This window comes from Malaclemys terrapin, chromosome 19 (assembly GCF_027887155.1).
Source record: "Malaclemys terrapin pileata isolate rMalTer1 chromosome 19, rMalTer1.hap1, whole genome shotgun sequence".
NCBI lineage: Eukaryota > Metazoa > Chordata > Testudines > Emydidae > Malaclemys > Malaclemys terrapin.
This window is the reverse complement of record NC_071523.1, coordinates 21,688,263-21,710,120: the sequence shown is the minus strand read 5'-3', so window position 1 is coordinate 21,710,120 and position 21,858 is coordinate 21,688,263. Positions and strand designations below refer to the sequence as shown.

Genomic DNA, 21,858 nt, shown 5'->3' with positions numbered 1-21,858 from the left:
CGGGTTTGTCAGTTCACAAGCAGCTAATACCGGCAGGTAGCAGGCCAGGCACGTGCCCCTCTGGGGTGTTATTGACACGAGTCACATGGAGCAGGGAGAGGGGCCTGTACTAAGTGAAGGGAGGGACCTCTGGGCAGGGTGTCCCGGAGGGGCTGGGAGTGGGGCATGGCAGCCCAGCCTGCCCCTTCCAGTGCAGCCCAGGCCAGCACGGAGTGACGGGAAGGGGCTGCCTTCAGCCTGCCACGAGAGGTGGTCTTGGCTCTGTGTGCAGCCCCAACCGCGCTCTGGCAGGGCCCCTGGTCAGCAGGCTCCATGGAGAAATTGGGCAGTGAGCTCCCAGGGCTGCGTGTAGAGGAATGAGAGAACATACGATGGAGTAAATGGGCCCAGATAGTCAAAGGAGGTAACATAACCCAGTCACTGTCCAACATGAAACAGTGTTAAACAAGGTCGCCGTTTGGTATCCGGAGAGCTCAGCGGCTTGCTCCACTGGCAAACACCCCGGTGAACAGCCTTTAGCCCTTGTTAAAGATACAGAAGGGAAAAGAGGTAAAGCATTCGACATGCTACATGTTAAATAAAACTGTCATTGTGAAGACACCCCTTGCTCCCTGTCCGCTAGCTGGCGAGCTTTTAAAGGAAGCCCCATCTGGCAGTCTCTCCAATGGCAGTACAGAGGGGATGACCTTTAGTTGAGATGGGCTGGAGCCGTCACTGCTGTTAAAGTCTGATCCCATTTCCTAAAAGACAAAGCTGCGAACGGGGAGAGAAAAGCCCAGCGAAGAGACAAAACGCGGTTTCTGGCTCTGGTGCTGATTCGCACTCACAGCCTGGCTGCTGGAAAACCACAGGTCCAGCCCACGGCCTCATCTCCCACTCCAAGCCCAGGCAAACTTGTACCAGGCTCAGGCTGTTCAGGGCATTGCTCTTACTTGCTTCTCTGGTCCCAGGTTTACTGCGGGGCTGCCACACGTCGTCTTGGCTGACTAAGCCAGACTCTTATTACACAGAAGGAAAAAGAAGAGGGACAGAAAGAACCAAAGTAAGGTGGGAAGGAACAGAACACACAAGGGTGGGGGGTGGGAACGACCGTCTCAAATCCCAGCAGGTATTTGGGATTGTGTGGGAGCCAGTGGAGGTGGTGATGACATCTGGGTCCCTCTCTGGTCTGGCCTGGCCAAGTCATTTCTCAGGATTAGGATGACACAGACGAGGGTGTTATGGGAGAGCTCGTGGTCCCAGGAGGCGGCGGCAGCGTTAGCTCACTGCAGTGGGTGTCGGCAGACAACTCCTTGGGCTAATCCCCCCCCCAAGTCTTCCTTTTCTTTGAAGAGCTCCAGAAGGGAGAGCTGGGCGGACTAGCCCGTCCCCTCACTATGGTGGTCACCAGCTCAGTCTCCTTCCCAGCACACCACCAGGCATGATTGGAACACAGCCCTGGAGTTCCACCAGCCGACTAATTCAGCCCTTGTCTCCCTTTTCCCATCAACATGTGTTACAGATTATTGTGACCTCTTGGGAACTTTCACTCCCTTTCTACAGCTGAGCTGCAATGAGGTTAAATTGATAGGCCCAGTTATTACCAAACCTCTCCCCGTGGCAGGGCCGGGCCCCCTCCAGGGGAATGTAGCGGAAGTTGGGGTTGGTCCTGCTTTGAGCAGGGGGTTGCACTAGATACCTCCTGAGATTCTCTGATTGTCTGATTCTAAGGTTTCAGAGTAGCATCCGTGTTAGTCTGTATCCGTAAAAAGAACAGGAGTACTTGTGGCACCTTAGAGACTAACACATTTATTTGAGCATAAGCTTTCATGGGCTAAACTCCACTTCTTCGGATGTAAAGAATGGAACATATATTGAGGAGATATATATACACATACAGAGAGCATGAAAAGGTGGGAGTTGTCTTACCAATTCTGAGAGGCCAATTAAGTAAGAGAAAAAAACTTTTGAAGTGATAATCAAGCTAGCCCAGTACTGACAGTTTGATAAGGAGGATGAGAATACTTACATGGGGAGATAGATTCAATGTTTGTAATGGCTCAGCCATTCCCAGTCTCTATTCAAGCCTAAGTTGATTGGATCTAGTTTGCATATCAATTCCAGCTTAGCAGTTTCTCGTTGGAGTCTGTTTTTGAAACTTTTCTGTTGCAAAATTGCCACCCGCAGGTCTGTCATTGAGTGACCAGACAGGTTAAAATGTTCTCCCACTGGTTTTTGAATGTTATGATTCCTGATGTCAGATTTGTGTCCATTAATTCTTTTGCGTAGAGACTGTCCGGTTTGGCCAATGTACATGGCAGAGGGGCATTGCTGGCACATGATGGCATAGATCACATTGGTAGATGTGCAGGTGAATGAGCCCCTGATGGTATGGCTGATGTGATTAGGTTCTATGATGATGTCACTTGAATAGATATGTGGACAGAGTTGGCATCCGGCTTTGTTGCAAGGATAGGTTCCTGGGTCAGTGGTTTTGTTCAGTGATGTGTGGTTGCTGGTGAGCATTTGCTTCAGGTTGGGGGGTTGTCTGTAAGCGAGGACAGGTCTGTCTTCCAAGATCTGTGAGAGTGAGGGATCATCTTTCAGGATAGGTTGTAGATCTCTGATGATGCGCTGGAGAGGTTTTAGTTGGGGGCTGAAGGTGATGGCTAGTGGTGTTCTGTTATTTTCTTTGTTGGGCCTGTCTTGTAGGAGGTGACTTCTGGGTACTCGTCTGGCTCTGTCAATCTGTTTTTTCACTTCAGCAGGTGGGTATTGTAGTTTTAAGAATGCTTGATAGAAATCTTGTAGGTGCTTGTCTTTGTCTGAGGGATTGGAGCAAATGAAGTTGTATCTTAGAGCTTGGCTGTAGACAATGGATTGTGTGGTGTGTCCTGGATGGAAGCTGGAGGCATGTAGGTAAGTATAGTGGTCAGTAGGTTTCCGGTATAGGGTGGTTTTTATGTGGCCATCGCTTATTAGCATAATAGTGTCCAGGAAATGGACCGCTTGTGTGGATCGATCTAGGCTGAGGTTGATGGTGGGATGGAAATTATTGAAATCGTGGTGGAATTCCTCAAGGGCTTCTTTTCCATGGGTCCAGATGATGAAGATGGTATCAATGTAGTGCAAATAGAGTAGGGGCATTAGGGGACGAGAGCTGAGGAAGCGTTGTTCTAAGTCAGACATAAAAATGTTGGCATACTGTGGGGCCATGCGGTTAGCCATAGCAGTGCTGCTGACTTGAAGGTATATATTGTCCCCAAATGTGAAATAGTTGTGGGTGAGGAAAAGTCACAAAGTTCAGCCATCAGGTTAGCTGTGACATTATCGGGGATACTATTCCTGATGGCTTGTAGTCCATCTTTGTGTGGAATATTGGTGTAGAGGGCTTCTACGTCCATAGTGGCCAGGATGGTGTTTTCTGGAAGATCACCGATGGATTGTAGTTTCCTCAGGAAGTCAGTGGTGTCTCGAAGATAGCTGGGAGTGCTGGTAGCGTAGGGCCTGAGGAGAGAGTCCACATAGCCAGACAATCCTGATGTTAGGGTGCCAATGCCTGAGATGATGGGGGGTCCAGGATTTCCAGGTTTATGGATCTAGGGTAGCAAATAGAATACCCCTGGTCGGGGTTCTAGGCATGTGTCTGTACAGATTTGTTCCTGTGCTTTGTCAGGGAGTTTTTTTAGCAGATGGTGTAGTTTCTTTAGGTAATCCTCAGTGGGATCAGAGGATAATGGCCTGTAGAATGTGGTGTTAGAGAGCTATCTGGCAGCCTCTTGGTCATATTCCAATTTATTCATGATGACGACAGCACCTCCTTTGTCAGCCTTTTTGATTATGATGTCAGAGTTGTTTCTGAGGCTGTAGATGGCGTTGTGTTCAGCATAGCTGAGGTTATGGGGCAAGTGATGTTGCTTTTCCACAATTTCAGCCTTTGCACGTTGACGAAGCAATCTATGTAGAAATCCAGTCTGTTGTTTCGCCCGTCCGGAGGAGTCCATGCAGAATCCTTCTTTTTGTCGTGCTGGTAGGGAGGATTCTGTGGGTTAGTATGCTGTTCAGAGGTATATTGGAAATATTCTTCGAGTCAGAGATGTTGAAAGTAGGATTCTAGGTCACCACAGAACTGTATCTTGTTCGTGGGTCTGGAGGGACAAAAGGAGAGGCCCCGAGATAGGACAGACTCTTCTGCTGGGCTAAGAGTATAGCTGGAAAGATTAACAATATTGTTGGGTGGGTTAAGGGAGCTACTGTTGTGGCTCCTTGTGGCATGTAGCAGTTTAGATAGGTTAGTGTCCTTTTTCCTTTGTAGAGAGGCAAAGTTTGTCTTGTAAATGGCTTGTCTAGATTCTAAGTTCATCCTGCAGGGTAATGCGCTGTCACTCGGCACCTTTCATCATCCCAACTGTTACTGCGGGCTGGGCTCAGCTTATCTGCATGGCTCATGGCATACAGCCCCACAAACCTCTGTGTGTGCAGCCCCACAAACCTCTGTGTGTGCAGCCCCACAAATCTGTGTGCGCAGCTACACAAACCTCTGTGTGTGCGTATGTGCAGCCACATAAACCTGTGTGCGCAGCTACACAAACCTCTGTGTGTGTCTATGTGCAACCACAAAAACCTATGTGCGCAGCTACACAAATCTGTGTGTGTGGGTGTGTGCAGCCACATAAAGCTGAGCGTGCACTGCCGGGGCAGTTCCCTGCCGCAGGTGTGCCGCGTGCTAGATAAGCTTAGCTCCCTTTGGCCTCACCGGGGCTGCTGGGGGCCTGTGCTGCGTCTTCTCCCTAGTGGGTGTGCCCCTGAGTCTTGAGGCCCTGCAGCGACTTGACACAGATCAGGGCAAACAGGAACTGGCTTTCCAGGTCTCTGCCCTGCTTTCCCAACGTTGGGTTCGGTATCAAAGGTGAACTGCACCTGTGGAGCCGTATTCCCAGCCCTTCGCCCCGGCGGGCGAGATCTCTGCGCAGAAGGCTTGCTGCTGTCCACCCTCGAGCGAGCATGCCCCAGCCAGGTGCTGCCCCTCCATTCCCAGACTGGTTCCAAGCGGTGGTTGGTTGCTGCTGCGGGGGACGTGGATTCAGCCTGAAGATGTTTCTGCAGCTTGTTTTTGGAAAACACCTTGCTCCTAGGCAAGCCCTGTGTGTGTGAGTCGGCGCCGCTCACGTCGTCCCGAGCCATCAGTCTGTGGGCACAACGCCAGGGCTCTCCTGCCTCTCCCTGCGAGGCCAGGCGGCAGCAGGAGCAAAACGCCCTCAGATCTAACTCCGTGTTGAGCCCTCCGCCCCAGACTCGATTCACTCCCAAGGCCAGGACCAGCTGCCCTGCCCGCGTCAGCCCCCTGCTGACTCCTCAACCCAGGGAGCTGGCTGTGTGCCCGGGGTTCGTGGCTGCAAGGATCCAGTACTACAATGCTCAGCTGCGGGAGGCTCACCTCCCAAAGCCGATGGCCAGGCCACATCCCGCCCAGCATCGCCAGGCACTGGCGGGACAAGAGGGGGCCGTGCCGGAATGTCGCCAGAGCAAAGCCACTAACAAGAGCCCCAGGCCAGGCCGGAGGGTGAAGATGCAAGGGCCAGAGCCAGTGCGCTGCTGGACAGCTGGAGGCCACCTGGGACTGGAGGCCCCGGGATACGTGGAGAGAGTGAGTGACCTCCTTGTGGCATGGCAAGTCGCTGTGCAACCCTGAGCGGGCAGCTGAGTCCTTCCCCCTTCGCCGGATCCCCTGCAAGAGCCAGCGGCCAGTCGCTGACATGGGACACATGGGAGATGATAGGCAGAGGTCACATCCCAAATGAGGTTGTGCAGGGAGCTCACTGCTCCCCGAGTCGGCACCGAGCTCCCTGCAGGCCCCCCACTCATGCCGCCTTGCTGGGGCTCCCCCTGCCTCTGCTGCATCCTCATCGCCTGCCCTTGCCCCTGCCACGTCACTGGCGCTCCCCTCGCACCTGGTAGGGAATGTGCTTGGGTGGGGGGCAGAGCATTGGGTAGAGGGGAGCAGGCTGCCCAGTGCTGGGGGGCGGCGGGCGGCTGCCCCAGTGACAGACCTGTGCTCCGGCAAGCAGCAGCCCTCCCTGATCCCTGGGTGAGGGGTTGGGGTTTGGATCTTAGTTCCTGTGTGCCAGTCATATGCACCATGGGGTTTCCGCCAGCAGGCAGCCGGATGGACAGGGTGCCTCGGCGTGTCCAGCTTGTCCTGAAGGCTGGGAAATTCCAGCGGGGGCTGCTCCCCGCATGCTGCCCAGGTGTGGCTCTCCACCTTCCTCTCACAGTCCTTGCAGCAGCTGAGAAGCTGCTAGGCCAGGAGTGCTGCGGTCATGGGGGGGCCCCGGCCTGGCTGCCCAGGGGCCATTCTAGAGCAAGACAGGACAGAGCTCCACGCCTGCTGTGACTGCAGGCCCAGGCCTGTACCTCGCTCACTGGGCGGCTGCAGCTGGGGCTTCTCCTGCCAGGCAGGTGTCCCTCCCCTGGCTCGCAGGCTGATTGACGGGGTGTGGCTGTCAGATGCAGCCCCGGCCCCTGCAGTGCATGCTTGGAGTGGGGGGGGGGTGCTTTCTGCGTGGGGTCGGGCAGTTGGTGAGACTCATGCTGTGGACCTGAGGCTGGATCATTTGCCCTTCAGGGCCTCTCCCATTCTGCCTCAGTGCTCAGGAGGGAGCCCTGGTCCCCGGAGGGGATTATCTCCTGTGCTGCCCGGCCCTCTGCGTGGACTGGGCTGCCCCCGCCCCACTCCGCTGGGCATGAAGGAAAAGCCCCTGAGCATCAGCATGGCCCTTGGCTGGCTCATGGCCGGGAAGAGCTGGCCCCCCCTGTGTTCTGGGAGTGAGAGGGACGTGGCCGTCCTGTCTGTGTGCCCCATGGATGTAGGCTTCCAGGTGAGTGGCCGGGGCGGCAGGTGGGCAGGGAGCTGCTGTTGGGTATCTGCTTGGATTTCAGCAGAGGGTACAGGGATCCCAGCGGAGAGCCAGACGCAGAAGCAGCGGGAACCCTGCCCTGTGCTCAGGGCCTGCCAGGAGGGAGAGTGGGCTCCTGGGTAAGGCACAGGAGTGGGACTCGGCACATCTGGGTTACTTAGTCTGTAAGGTCTTTGGGGCAGGATCTCTGTGTGTACCGCACCTGGGCCAGCCTTAGCACAAAACAAACAATTCTTCCTCAGCTGCCCAGCGGGGCTGCGGTGATGGGGCCGGCTGAGGATAGCGTGGGCATGTCTGCCCCAGGAGGGGGAGGAAATGCAGCCAGCTGTCGTCTTTGCCCCCAGAGACCCTGCAGGAGCCTGGCTGTGGCGTAGCGGCAGGGCTCTGCTGAGCGGTGCCCCTTGCTGGGCGTGTATTGGCCAGGCACACGCAGGGCTGGCTGCAGTGGCACATAACAGGGAGAGACACCCCAATGGGCAGGGCCATGGTTTGAATGCCCTGAGTCGGGTTGGCCCGTGTGCAGAGCTCTGCCCTGGGTCTGCGTTTACAATTGCTGCTGTGTGAGGGGCGGATCTAGGGCTTGGCTGGGCCTGTGTCTGAGTGAGGGGCAATGGGAGTGTGGCCGGGGCACACAGCAGGGCTTGTGCAGTTACCACAGATGGGCAGCCTGGCCCCGGGGTGAACTGACCCCCACCTCCCAGCATCAGACGTACCAGGGCTGGCCCGGCAGGGACTGCAGGCAGCTGGGTGCTGCAAGGGACCAGCAGAGGGGTGGGCGGACGGTGGCTTTGCAGGGAGAATTGGAGGAGGATAGAGACGCCTGTGTCCTTGGGGGAGCTGCAGGGCTAGCTTGGGGGTCGAGCTGCTGGAAGGGAGGTGGCTGGGACCAGAGGGAGCCTGAAGTGCACTGGGTTGATCTGAGCTGGCTAAGGCTGCCCAGCTGGGCTTCATGTCTGACCACTCACCTGGCCCGTGTCGAACACCTGGCCTGCAGCCTGCCAGAGTGTTGCCATCTCCGCTGTGCTGTGCCCGGGGAGTGACGGCGAGCGCTGGGTATCTCCCTCGGGCCCGGAAGGCAGCTGGGAGTCTGGTGCCCCAGTCAGTGCTTCGCTGTCAGCTGTTGCTTTGCCCTCTGAGGGGCAGACGAGCTGTCACAGATGCAGGGAGCTGAGCCCTCTGGGGAGCTCAGCTTGTGTCTGCCTTGGGGCATTAGGGGAATGCAGAGCAGCCCGCCATGCACCACGCTGCCGGTGTCCCAGTGCTCCTCTGATGAGCAGAAAGCCAAGTCCAGGCTCCAGTCCCTGCCATGCTCTGCAAGCGTTACTGAGGTGCAGTGCCCCCCTTCCCAGGGAGCGTGGGGTGCAGCGCCCAGTCCCAGCGCTGGCTGCCTCGCCAGGGAGGAGAGCCTACGACAACAGACTAGACCAGGGTGTTCACACAGCCAGCCATCTGGAGCCACCTTCCCCAGGTGCCCACTCCAGCTCCAGCTCCAGCCCCTGGGGCCTGGGTCCAGGGGACTGAGCACCCACGGCTCCCCGTGCAGCCAATGGGCACGGCACCTGCAGGCCCCAGGCAGCTCGAGTTGGGCTGCTCAAAACAGAGCTGCCAGAGGCTGCCGAAAACATGGCCCAGGGCCTGTACAAGTGTTTGACTTCTCGGACGTAGGCCAGGAGCAGCCGGAGTGTGAGCAAACGCATGGAACGGACACAGCCCACCTGAGCTCCACTGGGGTGTGTGTACACACATGCCCCCACACCTGCACCCTCTGTGCGCACACACATGTGCCCCCGGCCGTGTGCGCATAGGCTCCTGCCTGCTCCGCTGCTGAGCGAGGGAACCAGGAGCAGACAAGGGGAAAGAGGCCAGGTCTGTCTGGGCGGATGGGGTGTGCTCTGTGAAGGAGGCAGGCCCTGCTGTCCACCCCAGTGTGGCATTCAAAGGGTCTGAAGGATGAGGAACCAGCTCGAGGGCCGATTTCCAGCTGAGTTCACCCGCTGTGTAGCCAGGTCCTGCAGCTGGGGGCATTGGAAAGCCAGGCTGAGCGTGGGGAAGGGAGCCAGCTGAGACTCCCGGCCTGGCTGCGGCCTGGCCTCCTGGGCTGGCCCCAGGCAGTTTCCTGGGGGATAATCTCTAGGAGTTGATAGCCAGGATGGAGCCTTGCTTGAGACAGACAGGCCCTGGCAGTTCTTTTCTGGCTAATGATTGCTCCGGGCTGGTCTGAGCTAACTCCAGCTTTGCGAGGCAGGCTGAGAATGCACTGGGGGGGTCTCCGAGCACCTCTGTCCTATGGCTGCAGGCCCTGGCTTTCCAGGAGCTGCTGCGCCAGAGGAATGTCTCATTGCCCGGGCATCGCAAACTCCCCACTCAGCAATGCAATGGCTCCTGGAGGCTCTTTGCATACTGTTGACACAAGAGCAGCCCTCCCCCTCTCCCCACTCAGCCAGAGCCATGGGGCTGGGCATTCAGAGCGCCCTGGGCTGGCTCCCCCGCCGGCTCTCTGGCCTGCCGAACTGCAGCTGCTGCTCTGCAAGGAGCTCGGTGTCTTTGTCCTGCATGCGAGACCCTTGGGATGAGCGCGGGGTTGCTCCAGGCAAGGTGAGGGGCTGCTCGCTCCATGTCCGAGGGGTCTCGGAGCTGTGAGGGGCTCGGAGGGCCGAGCTTCGCACTGGCTGACCGCGCAGACCTGAGCCCATCTGCTCACCCATCCCTTGCTCCGCTTTGTGAGCAGTCTCGCTGCCTGCCAGTTCCACCCAGTCCTTTCCCACCGCCTCGCGGCAGCAGAGCTCTGGGGCTGGCTTTCTTCTCTGGCCCATTTCTCTGGGTGACTGGGTTCCTGCTAGCAAATGCAGCTCCTGCAGGCTCTGGTCACATGTAGCCAGTGTCCCAGGGCACTGGGCTGCAACTGCAACCCGCTTCCCAGAGCCCTTGGGATCATGTCAGCCCTGCTGTCTCGGGGCTGGTGGGCTCTGTGCACCGTCAGCCAGGGTGTCGCTCGGGCGGCGCCTGGACGGCACAGGAGCCTGCTGCAGCCGTCCTGCTCCAAGACTAGCAAGGCCCTGCTGTGGGTTGGGGAGGTATTGGGGCACCCTGGGGCTTTGTGCACTGCACCCTCTGCCCGGCAGGCTGAGCTGCCGCCCGCCTCCTTCACCTGCTGCTGGGGGGTTCCTGGCTCACCAAGGTGCGGGCAGCCCTGGCCCCTGCACGGGGCTGTTTGTGTGGTCTCAATGCGGCGTCTCTCTCTGATTGGAATCCCAGGCCCCGGGGCGGAAGCGGAAGAACATGAACGAGTTTCTGGGCGATTCCAGCATCCCAGGCCAGGACCCGCTGCAGCACTTCAGCTGCTCCCTGCCCAGCAACGGCATCGATACGTGGAAGAATCGGGCCGCCAGTCGCTTCAGTGGCTTCTTTGGCTCCGGCGCTAGCCCCGGCCCCTTCGGACGGGTACGTCAGCTGCTCGGCACCAAACTCGGGCCTGTCCCTGCTCCGAGGGGCTCTTGGGCTCCCAAATTTTTGCTGTTGACTGGAATTAGGAGCAGCGCCTCCCGCATGGGCTCTGCGGGCTACCATGGGGGGTTCTTCACCCAGGGAGGAGTTCCTGGGCACCAGGTTCTGCAGGGCAGAGCCGTGGGCTGTTGGGGGGATGGCGCTGACCACTCCTGTGCAGGTGTTGGCCTGTGTCCACGTACTTTGCTGGGCACTGGGTTAGTTTGGAGCAGGAGGTCAGAGGTTGCTGAAGTTGGCAGGAATGGGCCTAACCCAGGCGTCCTTGCCAGTGTCCAGAGCTGGCGGGATTCTTTGGCTGCTCTCAGCCCAGCTAAGGAGACCTGTGCAGAGCGGGAGCTGCCTGGCTTTGGAAAGGGGGTGGAGTGGGGTCCGGAGCCCACCAGGAACTGCTCTGAGAGCTCGCTGCTGCTGAGCTGGGGCAGAGCTGGGGAGGGAGTGGCTCCCCGTGCCCTTTGTTCTCTCTGTGGCCTTCAGCCCCAGGGCTGGATTGAGGAGGCTCCCGCAGGTGCCCACTGTGAGTCCCTCAGGCCTTCTGCAGGGGCCTGGGGCTCCTTGCCGAGCGTCCTGGCACGCGGCCCAGTAACGGCCAAGGGCCGGGAATCCCTGCGCAGCGTGCTGCCCGCTAGCCTCCGTTCCCGCCTGTCCCGGCGGGCGCTGTGCTGGTGCAGGCTCTCAGCCCCTCGGGGGGACGGATTCTCTGAGCGGGACACTGGGGCTGGGAGCTCCTGAGCGGGCAGCGCTGGCAATGGGAGAGGGACCCTTCAATTGGAAGAAACCCCCTCGCCCACCGTGCCCACCGCTGTGCTCCTGTGCGCTAGGAGCTGGACAAGATGGAGCAGCTGGAGAGCAAGCTACACAGCTATGGCATCTTCGGCCTCCCCAAGCTCCCCCAGCAGCTGCGCTTCGACCAGGACTCCTGGGAGGAAGAGGAGGATGACGCCAGCCTGTGCCTGGAAGACAGCTGGCAGGAGATCACCGAGGGCACGGAGGTAATGCTGGGCGTATGGGGAGGGGGCTCTGCCTGGTGCAGAACATCCCAGCTGGGGGCCTGGGGTGAGATTTCCCAGAGCAGCTCTCATACAGCCACACTGCTCCTCTTACCCTCCATGCTCCCCATGGGCTGCTGGCCGGGGCCCACTGCTCCTCTTACCCCCCACGCCCCCCATGGGCTGCTGGCCGGGGCCCACTGCTCCTCTTACCCCCCACACCCCCCATGGGCTGCTGGCCGGGGCCCACTGCTCTTCTTACCCCCCATGGGCTGCTGGCCGGGGTCCACTGCTCCTCTTACCCCCCAGGGCCCCCATGGGCTGCTGGCCGGGGCCCACTGCTCCTCTTACCCCCCACGCCCCCCATGGGCTGCTGGCCGGGGCCCACTGCTCTTCTTACCCCCCACGCCCCCCATGGGCTGCTGGCCGGGGCCCACTGCTCCTTTTACCCCCCACACCCCCCATGGGCTGCTGGCCGGGACCCACTGCTCTTCTTACCCCCCATGGGCTGCTGGCCGGGGCCCACTGCTCCTCTTACCCCCCACGCCCCCCATGGGCTGCTGGCCGGGGCCCACTGCTCCTCTTACCCCCCAGGGCCCCCATGGGCTGCTGGCCGGGGCCCACTGCTCCTCTTACCCCCCAGGGCCCCCATGGGCTGCTGGCCGGGGCCCACTGCTCCTATACACTCCCAGGTGGCCAGGCAGCGGGGGGCTGGATCTCCCCCCAAACACATTTCAGGGCCTTGGCCTCTTTCCCCCATCTGGGATGTTGCCCTGTGGGACTGGGATTCCGCTGGGCCCATGAGATGGGGCCTCTCCTTGCATCCTGGCTGCTCGTGCGCGGGAGACGATTGCAGGCCAGAGGCTTGCTCCCTGTCCGTCCTGCTCTCAGTGGGAACATCGCACTGTGTCGAGGGGTCTCAGCACCCCAGCCCCCACAGCTCCATGGTGCTGACCCTTCTGCCCTTCTCCAGGCCCTGACGCGCCGGCAGTGCCACCAGCAGGAGGCCATCTGGGAGCTGCTGCACACAGAAGCCACCTACATCCGGAAGCTGAAAGTGATCACAGACGTGAGTCTGCCCTGCCCGCCCCGGGGTCCTGGGAACGGGCAGAGCCAGGCTCCTGCCAGGCCCTTGTGGGGGGCACGACGGGTGTCAGGCCAGTGACTCCTGGAGGGCAGGAGACTGTGACGTGCCCTTCCGGGGCAGAGGGCTGAGCCAGGGCAGTTAGTTTATTCTGTGCGCTGCGCTCACCAGTGCAGCATCTGAGAGCCCCTGGCTGGCTGGGGCTGAGCCGTGCCCGGCTGTCGGCTTGCAGCCAGAGCTGGGCTGGGTCTGACTGGCGTCCGTCATGGCCTGCGCGCCATGCAGCCTCCGGCCCCAGTGGGGAGGGACGCCCTGGTGGGGCACGGGCGTGCGCGGAGGGAGCGTCGGGCGTGCACGCTCTGCACTGCCTGCTCTCTGCTCTTTTTCAGCTCTTCCTCTGCTGCCTGCTGAACCTGCAGGAGTCGGGGCTGCTGTGTGAGGTAAGAGCCCAGCTACCCGCGGGGCTGGGGGGCGGCAAGTGCATCAGCGCCTGCAGGGTCCTCGCAGGCATAAGCCAGCCCCAGCCTCTGCCGCTCCCTCTGGGCCAGTGAGGGCCCCCGGGCGGCGGGAGGAGCTCCCCGGGCGGCCCTGCCCCATGATGGGAGGAGCTCCCTGGGCGGCCCCACCCTGCTGTCGGACTGGGGCTGAGCCCTAGGGTGGAAAGTGTCCTGTGGCGAGGATGGGAGGCTCTCAGGGCTGCAGCAGAGACACGGGGACCTCCCTGCCCGTTAATGGGAGGAATGGGCTCTCTGGACCCTGAACCAGTAGCTTTGCTCGAGCTAATGGACAGTCCTGGAGCTGCGCTTGTCGCCTGGCCTCACACCCACCGCGGGGCGCGTGGCGACGGGGTGCCCAGCACCTCGTGCAGCGAGCCCGTCTCTGCTTGGCAGGGCAATGCGGGCTGTGCTGCTCTGAGCAGCCGTCTCACCCTCCGGGCCAGGGGATCCCAGCGCCACTGGCTGGCAAACCCTGCCTCTGCGGCCAGGGCACCCCCAGAGCCCCACTGCACCCCTTGCTGTGCTTGCAGGTGGAAGCTGAGCGTCTGTTCAGCAACATCCAGGAGATTATCCAGCTGCACCGGGCCTTGTGGAGCAGTGTCATGGCCCCCGTCCTGGAGAAGGCCAGGAAGACCAAGGCGCTGCTGGACCCTGTGGACTTCCTAAAGGGATTCAAAATGGTGGGTGTGAGAGCCCAGGTGCCGCTCGCTCTGCCACGGCTGTGCCTGGCGGGGAGACGCGCTGGGCTCTGACTGGCCCTCTGGCTTGCCTTGCAGTTTGGCTCCCTCTTCAAGCCCTACGTCCAGTACTGCATGGAGGAGGAGGGCTGCATGGAGTACATGCGCACGCTGCTGCGGGACAACGAGCTCTTCCGGCTCTACGTGACGGTAAGGGCTGGAGCCAGGCGCACGCGTCGTGGCGAGACCAGGCCGCCCCCGAGTCGCTAACCCCCCCGTGTCTCTGCTTCCAGTGGGCAGAGAAGCACAAGCAGTGCAACCGCCTGAAGCTCAGCGACATGCTGGTGAAGCCGCACCAGCGCCTCACCAAGTACCCGCTACTGCTCAAGTCGGTGCTGAAGAAAACGGACGACCCTTGCACCCGGGACGCCATCGTCACCATGGTAACCTGCCAGGGAGTGCGGGTGGATGGGCCATGCCTCCCCGGCCACGTCAGCGGCAGAGGGCATGCAGCCTGTGTCACTGCCGTGCCCTGGTGCTGGCAGCGGGCTCCCAGGTGCCCTTTCGCCAGGGCCGGGGTGGACGCTGCACAACGTGTGAATTTGCCCAAGCAGCCGGGTCCCCATTCTGCAGCCAGGGTCGTCCAGACTCTGCCTCCTGCCTCCGCAGGGCTCCTCGTCACCCCTGCTGGACCAGGGCATGGGGCACAGGGCATGGGGCAGGGCTCCTCGTCACCCCTGCTGCGCCAGGGGCTTTCAGCCACCAGTTTCCCCTGTGCGCCTCTGACCGTTCCCCTTGTGACAGATCAATTCCGTGGAGCGGTTTATCAACCATGTGAACTCGCGGATGCGCCAGCGGCAGGAGCAGCAGAGGCTGGTGGCCATCCTCAGCCGGATTGACTCCTACGAAGTGGTGGACAGCAGCACGGAGGAGGTGGATAAGGTATGGGCTGTGTGGGCAGGGGGCGTGCGGGCCGGGCTGGCCCCTGCCCCACACCCCCTGACTGCGTCCTTTCTCTCTTGCTGGCAGCTCCTGAAGGAGTTCCTGCACCTGGACCTGACGGCCCCCATCCCAGGCACCTCCCCTGAGGACACGCGGCAGCTCCTCCTGGAGGGGAGCTTGAAAATGAAGGAAGGTAAAGACAGTAAGGTGAGCAGTGCAGCCTGAGCGGAGCTCCCAAGCAGCCCCTGGGACCGGCCTGGCAATTCTCTCAGCCAGGGCTTCCTTTGCCTGATGAGCTGGGGGCGGGGCGGGGTGGGGGGCAGCAGGTGTCCGTCCTCGCCTCGCAGCCTGCCCTGGCTCTGCTCGCGTCCCTGCCCGGGAGCAGGCTGGCCCTGGGAACCGCCCTCTGTGGGCATGGCTCGGTGACAGGACCCCCGGCGTCTCCCCTGCCCCCCTGCCCCGGCACCTGGCTGCTCGGCAGGATCCCATGGGCCCTGTGCTCTCGCCCTCCCCAGATGGACGTTTACTGCTTCCTCTTCACGGACCTGTTCCTCATCACCAAGCCGGTGAAGAAGGCCGAGCGCACCAAGGTCATCCGGCAGCCCCTGCTCGTGGACAAGATCATCTGCCGGGAGCTCAAGGACCCCGGTGAGCACGCAGGGCTGGGATCCGAGAGCTGGGCATTGGCTGTGCAGAGCCCCTGGGCTCCTCTCCTCAGAGCCTGCCCCACGGCCCCTCTTCTCCCCTAGCCCTTCGCAGCTGGAGGAGCTTCCTCTCTCTATCCTTCCCCTGCCCTGAATCTCGCTCCCAGCTGGCACAGGGCTCTCCCTGCGTCCCTACAGGGACTGACCCCCAAGTGCTCCCAGCCCCAGGGCCTCTGTGGCACCCACAGTGTGGGGAGCAAATGGCTCAGCTCCTGCCCTTCGTGTCCGGGCTGTTACAGGCTGGGGGTCACCGGATGGGACAGCCACCCTCCTTCTCAGGGGAATCACCCAGGGTTTCCCTCAGCACCATTTGCCTCCACCTCTGCGCCCTGCCCTCCTGCAGTGTGACAGCACCGACGCCCCGGGGGCTCTGGCGCCGACAGATGCTGCAGCGTGATTTGTCCCTGGGCACTAGGCCTCTTCTGACTACGCATGGCCGAGCCCTGAGCCCCTACTCACTCTGCAGCTCAGGTGTCTGGAGAGCTGGCGTGTCTCCTTGCTTCCCTGCGCTGGACACTCACTGTGTCTGCGGGAACTCGCCCGGGCTGGTGAGAGGTGCTTTTGCTCATGTTTGGTCCCCCTTGCAGGCTCCTTCCTCCTGATCTATCTCAACGAGCTTCGCAGCGCCGTGGGAGCCTACACCTTCCAGGCCAGCGGGCAGTCCCTGTGCCGCGGCTGGATCGAGGCACTGTACAATGCACAGGTGAGTCTGGAGCAAACAGGCCTTGGGATCTAGTGTCTGCGCCGAGCCACTGCAGCATGCCTGACCTGAGAGGCTGTGGGCGTTTCATCTGGTGCAGGCACCAGTGTGGGGTTTCCAACAGCAGCTCGGCGCACGTGCCCTTCTCTGAGATGGGGCCAGACATAGGCCTGCCCTGTGCAGAGCTGCAGAGCGACTGGGTGCACACGGGACATAGGCAGCCCGACCACCGCCAAGCTGTCACCTCTCTGCCCCCAGGGTGACATCGTCCCCAGGAGCTTTCGAAGCGCCGTCACTCCTGGGCGTCCATTATCTCGCTGTAATCTCACCGCTAGGATCAGTGCCACATGCTGTCATGCCCTGCAGGGAATCTCCCTTCCCCACCCCGGGGCTGCCAATGGCAGTGCTGCGTCTCTGCTCTTCAGCCCGCAGACCCCTGTGCACGAGGGCAGCATGTCTCAGGCTGTGTGCATGCTGCAGGGAACCGGGCCCACTGCCAGGGCAGTGCCAGGTGCGCACACAGCCCCTGATCTGGTCTGGGATGGGGATCGGCGCCCCATCTGGGAGCTGTCCTGTCCTGACAGCTGTGGGTTGGGGACGGCCATGTTCTCCTGTTCCTAAGCTGTGTCCTGCCCCTTCCCCACAGAACCTCCTGCAGCGGCTGCGTCTCCAGGAGCGGCAGCGTAGCCAGCGGCAGCATCTGCAGAGCCTGGAGGAGGGAGAGGATGGGGAGAGCGGGGCCTCGGCAGCCAGCTCGCCCACCATCCTGCGCAGGAGCAGCAACAGCCTGGACTCCCAGCAATGGTACAACCCCCCCCAGCCCCCAGCCCCGGACTCAAGGGCCGCTCGCAGTGCGGGACAGGGGAGACTGTCCAGCCGGCAGATGCAGCGTGCCAGGCGCTGTACGGCCCTGCAGGAGAAGCCTGGCACCTCGTGCCATCATGGCTCCAAGCACTCACCATGCCCAATGCTGGCCGCTCCCCTCGCCCCTGCCCTGCTCCAGCGTGCCCCAGCCTGGTGCCAGCCGTCCCTCCCAGCCCCCAGCCCTGGCTGACTCTCCCCTTGCTCTTGCAGCCCCTCCGATGGCTCCACGGAGACCATCTCGGTGGTGGTGGTGGATGCCAGCGAGGAGCTCTCCTTCCCGGACTTGGAAGTGGGGCCATTCAGCTCGCAGTCGGACGAGACCTCCATCAGCACTACCGCTTCGTCCACCACCCCCACCCGGGAGCTGCTGGAGGGGGGCGGGGAGCTTGCAGAGACACACCCCCCCCCCAGCTCCAATTGCCTGACGCTGGATTCCAGCGGCTGCAGATCGGCGTCCATCGACAGCGCCTACGGCACCCTCTCCCCCACCTCCATCCAGGAGTTTGCTGAGGTGCAGCAGCTGGAGCCAGGGGCGGAGGATGGGGGGCCCCCGCACTCGCAGCGTGCCCCCTCGCCCAAGCTGCGCCGCAGGACGCCCGTGCAGCTCCTGCCCTGCAAGGTGAAAGCGCTCAAGTCCAAGTCGGAGGCCAGCCTGCTGCAGCTGATCCCAGCCTCGCCCCCTCTCGCCCAGAGCAAGAGCCTCTGCGACCTCTTCACGGCTCCGGGCCAGGCCACGTTCCTGGCAGGCCCCAGCCAAGGACTTGCACGGCGCGAGGTCCCGGCTGGCTTCCAGAGGACTAGCAGGGCGGGTGCCGGGAGCGGGGAAGCCCGGTCAGACGGCAGTAGCCGCGGCCTGAGCATCTGCAGCAGCAGCAGCGGCTCCTCGTCAGAGCTCTCCGAGCCCGAGGAGCTGATGTGTGCCAAGGGCTTTGCTTACCCAGCCGAGAGCAACGTGACGGCCCCTGCTGCGCCTGGGCGGGAAGCTCCCCCAGCAGGGCCTGAGGGGGCATCTGCCCCGTGCCGGGCTCCCAGCACCGCCGTGACCGAGCCCCTTGCCCACCGGACACTGTCAGACCCGCAGGCGGCCCAGCACCGCAAGCTGACGCTGGCTCAGCTGTACAGGATCAGGACCACCTTGCTCCTCAACTCCACACTGACCGCCTCGTAAGTGTCACGGGGTCACTCAGGCTAGCCAGGGCGGGTGCGTGGGGGGAGCCACGGGCCTCCTGGCGCAGTCACAAGGACGTTTCCCCTCTCTCAGCCGGGCTGCAGCCAGCTGGCGCCAGCAGCCCAGGGGCTGGGCCGGTGCAGATCTCCCTCAGCCACATGGCAGGGCACGGGCGTGGGGCAAAGTCCGGGTTTTCCCATCCATCTCCTTCCCTGAGTGGCAGCCCCATGGCTCAGCGTGTCTAAGGTCAGCTCCCTGCGGTGGGCGGGAGGTGCCCTGGGCTGTGAGCAGCCGGCTAAGAGCGCCTCTGTCTGTCTGCCTGTCTCTTGCAGGGAGGTCTGAGAGCTGCAGGAGGCTCCAGGAGAGGAGCAGTGCTGCCAGTTCCGCCAACCCCTGACGATGGAGCTCGAGCGCCCAGGGCCCTGGGAGACGTTAGGCCCCGAAAGCAGCGGCCAGCAGCGCGTCACGGCTGCGTGTGGGTGGGAGAGAGACAGGGCGTAGGCGTGTGGACAGAGGGACCGGGGGTGCATGTGCTGGTGCATGTCTCTGTGGGGAATGTGCGCATGTGTCTGTGTAGGGGGGAGTGTGTGCGTGGGGGGGAGTGTGTGTGCATGAGCGTGTGGGGCATGTGTGCGCGTCTGTGGGAGTTTGTGCGTGTACGTGTGGGGCGGGCGTGTGTGTGCATGAGCGTGTGGGGCGTGTGTGCGGTCTGTGGGAGTTTGCGTGTACGTGTGGGGCGTACGTGTGTCTATGGGAGTTTGCGCATGTGCGTCTGTGGGAGTGTGTGTGTGTGGGGGGGGCGTGTGTGCGCGTCTGTGGGACGTGTGTGCATGTGGGACGTGTGTGCGTGTGGGGCGTGCATGTGTGTCTGTGGGAGTGTGTGTGTGGGGGGGCGTGTGTGCGTGTCTGTGGGACGTGTGTGCATGTGGGACGTGTGTGCGTGTGGGGCGTGCATGTGCATCTGTGGGAGTGTGTGTGTGTGGGGGGGGCGTGTGCGCGTGTCTGTGGGACGTGTGTGCATGTGGGACGTGTGTGCGTGTGGGGCGTGCATGTGCATCTGTGGGAGTGTGGCTGCGCGTGGGACAGACTCCAGGGAACCGTGGCCTGGGTTCCTCGTGGAAGGGGGCTGCGCTGGTGCTGGCCCGGGAGCCCGTCCTAGGCCGGGGCGGGCCTGGAGCTGCGTGAATCCCGGGAGCCGCTGCATTGGAGCCCCTGCAGCTGCGCCTGAGAACTCTGGAGCCGAGGCCGGGCTGAGGGCGCCCCCTACAGGACCTGTTTCTCAGCTGTCAGTCGCTGTAGCAGAGCCCCGGAGTTGGGGCTGCCTGCCTGGGCGGTGCTCGGAGAGTTCCTGACAGTCAGTGAGCAGTAGGGTGACCGGACAGCAAGTGTGAAAAATCAGGATGGGGGTGGGAGGGTAATAGGAGCCTATATATGAAAAAGACCCAAAAATCGGGACTGTCCCTATAAAATCGGGACATCTGGTCACCCTAGTGAGGAGTGACCAAATGCTGCCACCTTGTCCTTGGAGAGCCCTGGTCCAGAGGGCTCTGCTGGGCTTCCGAACTTGCCCATCCTGCCTCAGGCCTGCTGACAACCCCCCTCCCCAGGGTCCGGCAGCGCAGACTGGGGCTTGGGAGCTGGGTGTGACTGCAGCCTTCCATGCACCGCTGGCCTGTTGCAGTGGGGGAGACACACAAGCCTGCGTCCCATGCTGCCACATTGCATCAGGTTGAGCAAAAGCCAAAACACTGCAGCAAAGACCGAGGTCTCCCGCCTGGCTGGGACCCCATTGTCGAGCTTCCCACTTCTCTGTGAACTGTCTCTGCAGTGAACTGTCTGTTGCAAGGGCTGCAGGGTGACCCCAGGCCCAGGCGAAAGAGCAGGGGGTTCTGAATGCACTTTAGTTGCGGTAAGCTGCATTTCCTGCAGCGGGGCACAGCACCAGTGCAGCCAGAAGGAAAGGGTCAGAGGGGAATAGCCAGAGCTTTTCCCCTTCCCCTAAGCTCACATGCCATTGCCGGTCTGCGGCCTGGCCGCCCTGGGAGCTCTCCCGAGGATGGCAGCTGTGTCCTGAAGGGGGTTGTGCTGCAGGAGCCAGGAGCAAAAGCCCCTTTAAATTCCATCCCCGGTGACCGTCCCACGAGAACGCGAGCGCTCGCACTGCAGCAAAGAGCTAGACCAGGGCAGCCCCTGCCCACCGCCAGCCACCACGGCTGCTCGGTTGGCTCCCTGCTGGGGTGAGTTGCTTCTCTCTGCTTGACCAAAGCCCCCCAAATGTGGTTTTCCCCTGAGGCTAACGCCCCGGGGGGCGGCGTTGTTCCCAAGGCAGTGGGCTGGGTGACTCAGGCACTGGCACCAGGAAGTTGCGATGGGCTTACTGAGGAAGGGATCTACATGTTGCAGTGGGTGAAGAGGGACGAGGACTACAGTGAGAGGCACGGGCAACGGGGCGCTACCATGGACGCTGCGCCCCGCTGGCCATGGGCGTGGCAAGGTGGCAGGGGCTAGGAAGGCGGGGGAGGCCGGGGAGCAGGGGTGATGTCAGACTGGGGAGGGGCATGGCTGGATCCATCAGCTCCCAGCTCCAGCTGCCTGCTCCCAGCCTCGCCTTTCGGGGGGAAGGAAAGGCTGGGAGCAGCCTGGGGGCTGGGCCGCAGGGTCCCGCTCCTGCTGCCTGCCCAGCTCGGCTGAGGGTGCGCTGCTGCTGCAGGGGTGGGGCTCCCCACATCCTGGGGGGCTGGGTCCTCCCAGCAGCCTGTGGCTGTTACAGGGAACCCCAGGCAAGCAGGAAGAGCTGTGTATGGGGTGGCTATCTTGGAGGTGTGGGGAGAGACCAAAGGAGCCTGTGGGGAACGGGGGGCCCCGGAGGGCCCTGTGCTGAATAGTGTTCCCGCGGGTGGGAAGGGCGCGTTGGACCTGGCCAGTGCACACAGTGCTGGGGAGGGGGCATTGCCATGGGGGCCTTGCGTAGGCCTCACTCAGACCCCGCCTCGGGGCGCCGCTTTGGCCCCCAGAGCTGGTCTCTGGAGCGGCAGCAGGAGGCTTGTGCAGCGAGCGCTCACCCAGCTCTTTCCCCAACGCTTCCCACTGCAGCCCAGGGAGGGGGACCACTTCTCCTTCTTGGCTGGGCTCCCTGCGGCTGGGGCCAGGACTGCCTGGATGGCACTGCTGGCCTCGCTGGAGTTCGTTACACTTGGCTGCCAGCAGGCAGTGGAGGCTGCCGCAGAACGGCAGCAGAGGGTGGGAAAGGACCTGGGGCTGGGTGGCAGATTGCTCTCCCGTCTGTCCCAGCCCCTGGGCACGCGCGCTCACCCCTGGATGTGTGTAGATAAAGTTGCATATTTATTAAGCTTGGTGTTAATTTTCTGAAGCTGCGTCCTGGCGGGCCTGCGGCAGGGAACAGCGCTGCCTCCTTTTCCGGCTGTCCTGGGGGGTGCAGGGCAGGAGTGCGTTGAACATTATCCCTGCGCTGGGCCGTTCCCACCGCCGCAGCCTCCCGGGCGAAGCATTAAAGACCGTGCGTGTGCGCTCAGTCGTCGTGTGTCCTTTAACAAGGGTGGGGGTGCGTTGGGAGCTGGCAGTTACTCGGTCCCTGGGCTTCCGGGGGCTCAGGTGAGTTGGGGCCATGCAAAGCACTACACTGCCCCAGTCCAGCTCAGAGCAGCCGACCTGGCCCCCTAGGAAACCAGAGCAGCCACTGCATGTGCCTTTCAGCCCTGCCCTCACACGGGGTGAGGTGCAGTCCTGTGCCAGCCCCGTACCCTCTGTGAGAAGGGGTCTCGGCATGGCTAGAATCCAGCCCTTGCTATTTCGGGCACGCCGGCTCCAGAGCACCA

At 62.0% G+C, this 21,858-nt stretch overlaps 1 protein-coding gene across 5 annotated transcripts in view; it reads left to right on the top strand.

Annotated features, from left to right (window-relative positions):
* PLEKHG5 (pleckstrin homology and RhoGEF domain containing G5) overlaps nucleotides 1-21,548 on the top strand; it is a 113,732-nt gene extending 92,184 nt beyond the window's left edge. For all 5 annotated transcript variants that reach the window (XM_054009492.1, XM_054009490.1, XM_054009494.1 and 2 more), the window contains 14 exons: nucleotides 10,152-10,337; nucleotides 11,219-11,389; nucleotides 12,360-12,455; nucleotides 12,860-12,910; nucleotides 13,498-13,647; nucleotides 13,744-13,854; nucleotides 13,938-14,087; nucleotides 14,449-14,586; nucleotides 14,674-14,793; nucleotides 15,102-15,234; nucleotides 15,878-15,993; nucleotides 16,637-16,794; nucleotides 17,065-18,018; nucleotides 18,355-21,548. In XM_054009492.1, the coding sequence (XP_053865467.1) occupies nucleotides 10,152-10,337; nucleotides 11,219-11,389; nucleotides 12,360-12,455; nucleotides 12,860-12,910; nucleotides 13,498-13,647; nucleotides 13,744-13,854; nucleotides 13,938-14,087; nucleotides 14,449-14,586; nucleotides 14,674-14,793; nucleotides 15,102-15,234; nucleotides 15,878-15,993; nucleotides 16,637-16,794; nucleotides 17,065-18,018; nucleotides 18,355-18,364 (2,544 nt within the window). In that variant the 3' untranslated portion in view covers nucleotides 18,365-21,548. The remainder of the gene's footprint in view (nucleotides 1-10,151; nucleotides 10,338-11,218; nucleotides 11,390-12,359; nucleotides 12,456-12,859; nucleotides 12,911-13,497; nucleotides 13,648-13,743; nucleotides 13,855-13,937; nucleotides 14,088-14,448; nucleotides 14,587-14,673; nucleotides 14,794-15,101; nucleotides 15,235-15,877; nucleotides 15,994-16,636; nucleotides 16,795-17,064; nucleotides 18,019-18,354) is intronic.
* The last annotated feature ends 310 nt before the right edge of the window (nucleotides 21,549-21,858 follow it).